The 10125-nt window shown below is 48.8% G+C and overlaps 4 protein-coding genes across 4 annotated transcripts; 3 read left to right on the top strand and 1 right to left on the bottom strand.

The window, feature by feature from the left end:
• Nucleotides 1-1284: 1284 nt before the first annotated feature.
• On the top strand, nucleotides 1285-2914 carry FSST1_000505 (helix-loop-helix DNA-binding domain-containing protein; the record flags this gene model as incomplete). Its single annotated transcript, XM_083231287.1, has 3 exons — nucleotides 1285-1757; nucleotides 1807-2668; nucleotides 2723-2914. 3 exons carry the CDS (start codon nucleotides 1285-1287, stop codon nucleotides 2912-2914), a joined length of 1527 nt encoding a protein of 508 aa, XP_083090687.1.
• A 611-nt stretch (nucleotides 2915-3525) lies between these two features.
• Nucleotides 3526-5025, bottom strand: FSST1_000504 (aminopeptidase; the record flags this gene model as incomplete). Its single annotated transcript, XM_083231276.1, has 1 exon — nucleotides 3526-5025. The coding sequence occupies one exon, from the start codon at nucleotides 5023-5025 to the stop codon at nucleotides 3526-3528; it is 1500 nt and encodes a 499-aa protein (XP_083090686.1).
• Nucleotides 5026-6272: 1247 nt separating this feature from the next.
• Nucleotides 6273-8261, top strand: FSST1_000503 (protein serine/threonine kinase activating protein DBF4; the record flags this gene model as incomplete). The annotated part of the gene is made up of 3 exons (XM_083231265.1): nucleotides 6273-6698; nucleotides 6748-8079; nucleotides 8130-8261. The coding sequence occupies 3 exons, from the start codon at nucleotides 6273-6275 to the stop codon at nucleotides 8259-8261; spliced, it is 1890 nt and encodes a 629-aa protein (XP_083090685.1).
• Nucleotides 8262-9538: 1277 nt separating this feature from the next.
• Nucleotides 9539-10076, top strand: FSST1_000502 (ubiquitin-like autophagy protein Apg12-domain-containing protein; the record flags this gene model as incomplete). The annotated part of the gene is made up of 2 exons (XM_083231255.1): nucleotides 9539-9958; nucleotides 10014-10076. The coding sequence occupies 2 exons, from the start codon at nucleotides 9539-9541 to the stop codon at nucleotides 10074-10076; spliced, it is 483 nt and encodes a 160-aa protein (XP_083090684.1).
• Nucleotides 10077-10125: the final 49 nt, after the last annotated feature.

The following is a 10125-nucleotide window of genomic DNA, read 5'->3' as shown; positions in this document are numbered from 1 at the left end:
CAGGGTGTCCAAGGGCCCCTGGAACTAGAACCGCACAAGACGGTCCTGTCGATGTAAAAGTCACGCCATTGCGGCCGAAGAACATCAAGACGTCGACCCGGCATTGGGAGCGAAATCTGTCCCCCCTGAACCTCGCTTGTACAAGGAAAAATAGTTGAGGAGAGAGAGAGAGATTGCATTGTAAAAATCATCCGTCATACATACTATGGGCTTGTGAAGGATCCCCATCCCCCAACGTTGGTTGTCCCAAAGCATCGACTCAATCGATCAATGAGACCATCAAGAACCTAACTAGATCTCTTGAATGCGGCGAATACGACAACTCACAAGACACAAAAAAAATACGGGTTCATCCTTTTTAATTATCCATCTATCCAATACCGTTCGGTCTTTTTATCCTGTCCCCAATTCAGTCAGTCTGAACTCCCTTCTTCTCGGTCCGGGCCTGGGCTTTTGCTTTTCAGCCAACGAATTGGGAGCCGCACATGTCCGTCCGCTCATCCTATCGACTGATACTGGACTCTCTTCCGGTCTCCGTCAAACCCTTCACTCCTTCATCCTACATTTGGCAACCGATGACTGTTACTATCCTGCCTTTGTTCAATTTTACTTTGCGACAACTGAGCGGTAAAGTCAATCACTAGAAACCACCAACCAAACGCAGCATATACACTCATACTTCCGCCACGCCCGAGTCAAAGCTCACTCCATTAACTAATCTACAACAAATCCACCAAAAACATCCTTCTTGGCCCGTTCGCCTTGCTTGTTTCCTCGCTCGACCCATCTTGCGAGAGCTGTTTTGTACTGCGCTTCGCTCTTGTAGATCTTCTACTTGTCACCTCATCCCGCGTCTACTCCCTTTAAGCTCCTCGGTCTGGCTTTGACTTCGACGACACTCTCACCCCATCACCTCTAATAAACTGGTCTCACTTTTTGCATCGCCAACTCACAATCGATACATTCACAATTTATACTTGAAGCTTCGGTGTATTTTTATTGTATCCGCAAGATTGTCATCATCATCATTCTTACCATCCTCCACTGCTGCTGACCCACTGTCTTATGCTTTGACAACCAGCCCCTCAAACACATTCCAACACCATTGCGACAAAGCTCGATCGCATAGCTTCTTTCATTGAATTTTCCGATCCGTTCACACCGTTTCACATCAACATCATCATCGCTAATTGAGCTGGCTCAAGCTCTGCACGGGTTGTTGACACGAGATCCTTTGGTCCGAACGACGAACACGACCTCAAAGGTCGGGATGCCGTGTTAGCAATGGACCCAAATATTCTTAACTTTTTCGCGGTACCCAACAACCAGACTCTCAATAACGTTGGTCAAAACAACCAGTCATCTCAGCAACAGCAAGATCCATCACCATGGGGACCAGCAGATTTGGAAAGTGGCATGGGCGGATCCCGTAATCAAGGGGGATCGTCTTTCGATTTCCAGCCGACAGCTGCCTCTGACATCTCGTTCGGCCAGGCCCCCATGCAATCGACTTACACCGGCCCAAACAACACTATACTACCTAATAGGGGGCACCCAAGGAACCACCCACAACAGCGACGACGAGATGGACATGCGCATGATAGAAAGCGCACAAAGGTCGACACTGACTCTGCATTGGAATCTCTGGACTACTGGATTCGATTTGATGATGATGAAGCCGAGAGGACAGGAAGTTACGAAATTGACTTTTCAAAGCGTTATGACCCCATGAACAGCAATGCCAACACTCATTACCGGTATGTTTACGCTATATATTGATGAATCGGAGGCTGATTATCGATGAAGTCCTGGGTATGGATCGAGCTCGAATACACCGGGTCTTGGTACCGGTGTTTACGCAAGCTCTCTCCCTTTTCAGGGCGCAGAGTATTTTGACGACAACGCTTTAGACAACGCCCTATCTGATGAAGAAGAGGAAGGACTTGACTCGATGAGTTTGGAGGAGCATTTGTCAAAGATCGAGACTATGCCACCACCAGAAGTGCCACCTCGAGAGGGTCTATACTCAACACCGCTCAGCTGGGAAAAGCCAGAACCCGGTATTCGTACGGAACCGGATCTGGGAATGGGCAATACCCAAGAAGCCATGAACTTTGGCTTTGGACAGGCCATGTCTGGTATGGGCAACAACCAGGTTCTAAGCAATGACGAACAAAGGAGACTTCTTGCCATCGCAATGAATACTGGTCGAACGTCATCCAGCTTTATGCCTGCCACTGGCTTCGGTTTAGGATTTGGGGCTGGTCTTGGTACGGGAATGTCCGACTTTAACAGCAACATCGAGTCACTATTGGGTACACCGACCGGAGGCCGCAGTCAGAAGCAGACACCTACACCTACCAATAGTTCCAAGGCGCCATCTCGAAACCAGGACATTAAGACGGAAAATTCGAGCGAGACTGGTCTCAGCTCAACTAGGCCAGGACTATCGCGCACAAGCACTGCGACGTCCGATATTAAAGGCAAAGAGAAGCTCAAGGCTGGGGACCGGACAGCTCATAACGATATTGAGCGAAAGTATCGAACGAATCTCAAGGACAAGATTGCTGAGCTCCGCGACGCTGTACCAGCTCTCCACTCAATACCAGAGGATGGAGAGAATGATGAGGCTGAAGGAGACTCACAACGAGCGCCCAAAGTGAGCAAGGTCAGTAGTAAACCGTAGTCGCCGCGACGTAGACTGATAACTAACGTTTCACAGGGCACTGTTTTAACAAAGGCAACAGAGTATATCCAGCATCTAGAAAGGCGGAATAGGGCTATCATGAAGGAACATCAAGAGTTGGCCCGGCGCCTCCAGGCATTCGAACAACTTCTCAGCGCCTCGGCTCGACAGCCGTTCTTGATGCCAAACCACAGCCGAACGCTCTTTGATCCAAGAGGTTTCTGCTAGAATAGACATGATGATTACGGTCCAAGCGTGTTTGGGATACTGTATAAATATACCCCAGAGATGAATCGTGGTGTATATACTACTCATCTTAGTTCATGTATCAACATTGAGTCATGCTTTAAATCGTGTTTGCTAGTAGAAGCGCGTTGTAACTTGTTGGTTGTATTCATCATCCGGATACGGTTTGGTGATATTCTTACAATACCCGCTTGTCGAGGCTGGGGTCTCCATGGCAGCTTGCGGATCCAGTATTGTTTTCGTGAATGGTTGATTACCCTAAATATTGACTGTTTTGATAACAAATGGCCATGTTTTTAACGACCCAACAGCAATAAAACATACATATGCATGTATAGGCTCTTACATGCATTTAATTTTACCTGCAGGCGGTTGTGGCGTTACCTTTTTTATACCCTGGTCATGAACTATCACGCGGTCTTTTCTTTGTTTTCACATTGAGCTGCAATAACAAAAATGTAGGCCTAGCAACAACAACATACAGGTGGGTCGTAAGCGGGACAAAGACCGTTACAGTTGCATTATGAAATCGTACTATACATTTTATACACATCAAGTCTATGGGTATGTTTACAAAGTCAATGCAGTACTGGTCATGATCGTAGCGCTTCAATGTCGTCAACCTCTTTCACCGCTTCGGTGGACAGAATGTAGGGTGAATCGTCGTCTACGCACACGCTGTCCTCGATTCGGACGCCCATGCCCCGAAAGGCGGCCGGCCATCGGTCATCATGAGGAACGTAAACACCCGGCTCGATGGTAACGCAGTGGCCGCGGCGAAGGGCCTCGCGACGGCTGTATCCAGGACAGTCATGCACGTCAAGGCCAATATAGTGACCGACATGGTGGGGGAAGAGCTGGTCGATGTTGGCCATGGTAACATCAAATCCGATAGCGCGCAGCTGGTCAACAAGACCACGCGCAGTAACGTTGTGAATGTCCTCTAGTGAGAGTCGAGAGCTTTCCCTGCACAGCGAGACGCTGGATCGCTGTACATTGAGGACGGCCTGGTATAGGTCGCGCTGAGCGGGGGTGAAGCGGCCAGAAGCCGGCCATGTGCGGGATATATCAGTAATGTAGGTCCCGTATTCGCCGCCCGCATCGATGAGAATAAATTCGTCCTCGTTGAATGTGCTGTTGTTCACCGTGTAGTGAATACAGTTTGCGCGCTCACCGCCAGCTACCACAGGGATGTAAGCCGGGCCCTCGCATCCATTGGCAGCGAAATTGTAGTCAAGAAACCAATGTAGATCTTTCTCACGTTTCCAGGGCTGGCGCATTGCATCTGTGATGACCCGCCCTGAGATCTGACCAGCAAGGCGCATGTTGGCAACCTCTGCCTCACTCTTGACCACCCGAAGCTTATTCATGACGGAGTAGAGGGGTGTTCGGGTTGGTCGTATATCTTTGCCAGAGATGAGCCGCCATAGCCAAGTCGCTGTGGCAGCAATGCCGCCTTTAGAGGGTGGTGAGTCTGCGTAGATAAGTTTGGCCTTGTCAAGGATCTTGGGTAGCAAGTGTTCTGCCTCGTAGATAGAATGCGCCTCATCAGCGTTGAATATATCTCTTGCAGCATCAACACCGTTGCGATAGCCGTTCCACTGTTCCTCCCGAGCATTCTTGGGTTTGGCAAACATGTGGAATACATAATCGCCGTAGTTGGGACCCGTCTTTTGTATCACCGCAATAGCATCCCCTTCCATCCATCCTGTAAGATATAGAAAGTTGGATTCTTGTCGATAGGCGTGGAAGACAGCTCCGGACTTGTACTGTAAGGATGCGGCATGTAGAACCGCAACACTTCCATCTGTCATGGAGTGTGCCAGTGCGGCTCGACGGTCGGCATATTCTTGTGCTGTGATGCCCTGTGTAATTTCACCGGCTTTCAAGATATGAGGATGTGTCTCATGGACGGGTTGTCCGAATCGGAGCTCGGAGGCGGACACGGAGGCATATGTTCGGAGACGGGCCGGTGTACTTGAAGGCAGCTTTGGTCTGGCTGTGAGACCTATTGTTGATATGCTTCTTGTCGAGACGGCTCGGAGGGGTAAACGAGGATCTACGCTCCGGAACGGAGCTCGAGGGAGTTTCATTGCGGGATGATGGTTATAGATAGATGGTCTGAGCAATTGAGCTTAACGCAAATCTTTTCGGCAGAAACTGGAGCCTTTCACATCAATTGAACATGCCAATGTCAAAAGTCTCTATGCTAACGTTATGATGACGCCAGACTAAAAATTATGACCAGGATTGGCCCGAGGCTAGACGCAAGACAGCGGGCAGAAAGATTGAACAGGCGGATGTTTCAATGCGGTTCACGCACAAGGGTTAGTTACCGTTAAGTTGATAGGCAGACAAGCAATGCTTTTCTGCATAAAGTTGGTATGTGTAGGTAATCTTTTGATTCACTCCTAAGTGCATTCCTCCCCTCTTAACACGGTTGTTTAACGGCTCACAACGTAACTTCAAGCTTTGATGTCTTAGTTCTTGTTATTGTTCTCTCCGTGAATGTCTCGCGCAAAATCCCCGTCTTCGGTACGAGGCTGAAATTCACTGACTGGTCTCGTCTCTGTATCTTAATTTCCCGGTTCTGGAGGTAGGATCCTCTCGTTGCTGGGTTAATAGACGGCAGGCCCGTGACATGGCGGTGTTTTTTGTAGTGGACAGCCCAGCGGGCCACAGAGGGCTTCCACTGAAGTACAGGGCCCCCGGCGGTCCCCGCTCAGCCGCACAGGAGAGGCATAGCGCTGTTGTGCCAAGCGCGACTTCTACCAGAACACGCCTGGTTTGCTTTGGGTCAAGTGGAAGGTAGAGACTGCTAAGTAATCAATCAAAGTCATTTGGGACCCGTCCCCTCAGGCTCGTTTCCCTACATCCAAAGCAGACAGACTGGATCCCGACCAAAAAGGTCTCCGACAAAAAAACAATTACGGCCGGTTTGTTGTTGTTCATCATTTGATCCATTTTCGTCGGTCAATTCTTTCTCTCTTCATATCTGCCTCGAATCTCCTCTGATGTGTTGATCTCCATCTATTACCCTCCCTCCCCTTTGACTCCCATTGTCTTTGTCTCTGGACGTGTCAGGCTCCGCGTCGCGTGCTGTCAAAGTCTCATCCTCCCAGCCCCTCCCAAGACTACTTACCACTACCAGTCGACCACTACCCACGATCGACAACCGCCAATAACAGCTCAACATTCGTCACGTCACCTCTGACGTCCACCATAGACTTTTGTCGTCCTGCTTATACGCCCTCTGCTCTGGCTACTCACCCCCAGAGCAGTTCACGGGCTTTACATGGCAACTATATCTCTATCACCAACGCCCGGTCCCATATCGGCCATGTCTTCGAGACGGGGTCCGTTAACCAACAACCCTAATGTTGCCAACTCACCTCTCCGTGGAGTTTCTGCCCTGGCTGGCTATGCTAAGCAGAAACGTTCCTATGCTACCGTCCAGCGTGAAGAAACCTATGGCCAGCCGCCGCCTCTAAAGAAACAGGTCCTCGATAATGGCGTGCAGCGCCCGGTTCGATCCCCATCCAGGTCAACCCGGACACAGGTTCTGGTTCAACGCGGCACTACGCGTCCTTCGACAAAGGAAAGATCAAGGACTGTCCCGACAAACGTAGCCCGTGATATGGATAATGAGAAGGAAGCATGGAAGAGGCATCATCGTGCCAAGTTCCCCAAGATGGTTTTTTACTTTGAGAGTATACCAGATGACGTTCGTGCGAGGTTAACAAGAAAAGTCAACTATCTTGGTGCTGTATGTTGTCTTATAAAACCCGGACGGTACTGTACTGACCAACCTTTAGACGCAAGAACCTTTCTTTTCCATCTCGGTCACCCATGTCGTCACTACTCGATCAATTCCACCCGAGAGGCCAGAGGGACACCAGCAGCAGGAACTGGACCACCGCGATGAACACCACGAATCTGAAGAACAACCCCAAACCATCAACCCGTCATTGTTGAATCGAAACACCGAAGCACGAAGGAAACTTCTGTCCGAGTTCCGTAATGCTCCCACAAGGACGCAGCAAATTGATGACCCCACTAAGCGAACCAGAGGAACCAGGAACAATGATGTCCTACACAAGGCTCGTGAGATGGGCAAGAAAATCTGGTCTTTGGAAAAGTTTCAGAACATGTTGTCTGTTTTGCTTGAAGCTGAGACGAGTAATGCCTCTTATTCGAGATCTGCAAGCACCCGAAGCCATTATGGCAACTCCCGGGAGGCCAATTTGCTCCAGTTGTTGCATAATGAGCGCGTGAACGGACCTTCAGACCGCGACCCAACCGCCGTTCATCGCGAGTTGACCTATTTCAAAGGTCCTCATATCTATGTGTGGGATATGGATGAGAAGAACAAGCCTGTCATGGTTCGTGAATACCCCAAGGTTACGAACAAGTCAGATGGAGAGTGGCCACAGTTCCGAAGTGTTGGAAATGGCAGATGTCCCTTTGTGGAAGATCACGATGTTCCCGAAAAGGATCACCGACGGCAACGAGAGCAAGAAAAGGCTCGACAAGCCAAGCGAGAGGAAGCCGCTCATGTAATCAAGCCACCTCAGGCCCCAATGCCAAAACCGGTAACCGGAAAGCGAACTATCACCGAGATGGAAGATGGCCAGAACCGAGTCCGTGCTGGAACACCCACTGATGTCTTCAACATCAACACAGCCAAGGCGACTATCTCAAAGCAAGCGGATTTCCGACCACAAAATGCTTTTACAAGCCGTGCTGCTGCTGGCCGCCTTTTTGCTGGCGAGCCTGTCGCATCCGGTGTGCAACCGTCGAATATTACCTCGGCTATTCGCTCGCAGATGATCTCGTCGACATCTGGTGTCAACGGTGCCAAGGCTGGAACTAGTAAAGAAGTTCACGGTCTCCAGAGGAAGGTTTTGCAGAAGGCTGCTCCTGCTTCATTCGATGTAAGCTCGCGTCGTTTGGCTGAAGTGTCAATAGATGTTGCGTCTAGCCGATCAACAACGATGGGCCGACACACATCACGACCCGCTGAGGTGCAAGAGGAGGAAGTTCAAAAGACTGAGCGAAGAACACAGTCCCAACCACTTAAGAGTAAAAAGGACCTAAAGCCCGGTTATTGCGAGAACTGCCAGGATAAGTTCCGCGATTTTGACGAGGTAAGCAAACTTATTTGACTGTTTTTAAACTTGATGACTAACCTTTGTAGCACATCCTATCACGAAAACACCGAAAGTTTGCCGAGAACGACGACAATTGGATTGAACTTGATTCTCTTCTATCGCAAATCAAGAGGATGCCAAAGTACGCACCCGGATCTGACGAGGAGGAAGCATGGTAATGACTATCCATATTATAATACGATATACGGCCTCTCCCACGTCATGATCATCTCAAACCATGCCATGACCTCACAGCTCTTGGATCATGACTGAACCATCCTCCCAAAACCACCCTTTATGAAGTCCATTTGGCGAACCTACCTTGAGATTCCCACCCACACCCTGTATACAAACAACAGAAAAGATATCTCTTGAATTTGGTTAACTTTGTGCTGCCTGGCGGCAATTCAAGGCAGTCTTTCGGTTAGAGATGCCTCTGTGTTCTTTATTTTCGCTTTCTTATACCTTACAAGCATGAACTGCATGCAACGGCGCAGAGCGGCATGGTGTCTTTTTCATTCTAGCTGGTTTACCCCTCACGGTCTTTCGGCCATTTCATTTGTGTTGCTGTTGGTCTTGATGCATACTGGGGCGTTCGTCTAGGTCCATTTTGATATGGGTGGTCAGGGTAAATGTTTGAGATGGGATTGACGAGGGTTGCACAAAGCAAAACTCGGGGCATGAGAGCGGAAGAATTTTATCGCAAAAGCGTGAAAGCAATAGCGATTGCCATATGATTACGGCCAGAAAGGTCTGATGTAGATATGTGTTTGGGACATGTATATGTACTGATATGTTAGACAACATGAAATACTTCAACATACATCTGGTCTTTGCGTGTCAAATTGAGTTGGCTTGTCATGGAAACCCAAACTGAAGTACTGGGCACCTCCCTGTTGGAGTCAAGTGTCTCGGGCACTTCATTCTTCATTCTTCATTTTGTTATACCCATAGCGCTTTCTAGCTGCAGTAGTTTGCGGGAGACAGCAGCACATAAGTATACGCATGCATTGGCTTGTTTGTCCTTCACCGTATTTCGGTAGAACATTCAACGGCTCTTGTCTCTCATTGACTTTTCTGTTGCAACAGGCTTTGGGTTGAAAATGTTGGCTGTTGGAAGGACAAAAGACGAAGTAAATAGACTACCAAGATATATTCTTAGTTGGTAGTTTTTGTACCGTCAAGATAAGGAGCCCACCCCTTCGTATTGTAAGTTCTAATGCGGGGACGGAAAAGAATAGATTAAACAACCTATAAAAAATTTTGAGGAGTCATGATGAAAAAGTATGAATGCGTACAGTGCGTAGCCTCCAACACTGTGCTGTCATAAGCAACCTTAGGCGCCCGTTTCACCAGCAATACGATATCAGAAAACTCACCAGCAACAAGCATATTTCACCAAACTGAAAAACAAGAAACCTCTAATATTTCCCAGACCATATAATAGTCAAACGAAATGTCAGAGACGCCAAAAGATCAGGGGCCCTCGTCCCCTTCACCTTCACCGTCACCTTCTATCACCTCACCAATGCCTCTTGCCGACAATGAAGTAGCAGGCAGCGGCGCCGCATCTCCAAATCTGCCACTCACCATGTCGGCTTCAGTAGTACTGGCTGACCTACCAAGAGATGCAACAGCCGCGCTCGAAGCCGCGGGAAGTTTCAAGACGGACAAGGTCGTGGTGCGATTTAAACCCGTTGGGTCTGCGCCGTCGTTGGCCCAAGATGTATGTAAGATCAGTGCGACGAGACGCTTCGAAGAAGTTGTGAGGTATTTGAGGAAGAAGTTGAAGTGCAAAGAGACGGACAGTGTCTTTTTGTACGTTAACAGTGCGTTTGCACCGTCTTTGGATGAAGTTGTTGGCAATTTACATCAGGTGAGTTCTAATAAAGGCATTTATACACTTGATCGACTAGTCCTAACTATCTCAGTGCTTCAAAAACTCGCATGGTCAACTTGTCGTTGCCTACTCTCTAACACCTGCTTTTGGGTGAGGCCAACGAGGTCAATTTCTTCTATCTTGCAATGATGGAAAGGACCAAA

Source organism: Fusarium sambucinum, chromosome IV (assembly GCF_050947815.1).
Source record: "Fusarium sambucinum isolate potato_lamoka chromosome IV, whole genome shotgun sequence".
NCBI classification, from domain to species: domain Eukaryota; kingdom Fungi; phylum Ascomycota; class Sordariomycetes; order Hypocreales; family Nectriaceae; genus Fusarium; species Fusarium sambucinum.
This window is presented reverse-complemented; position numbering and strand designations above follow the sequence as displayed.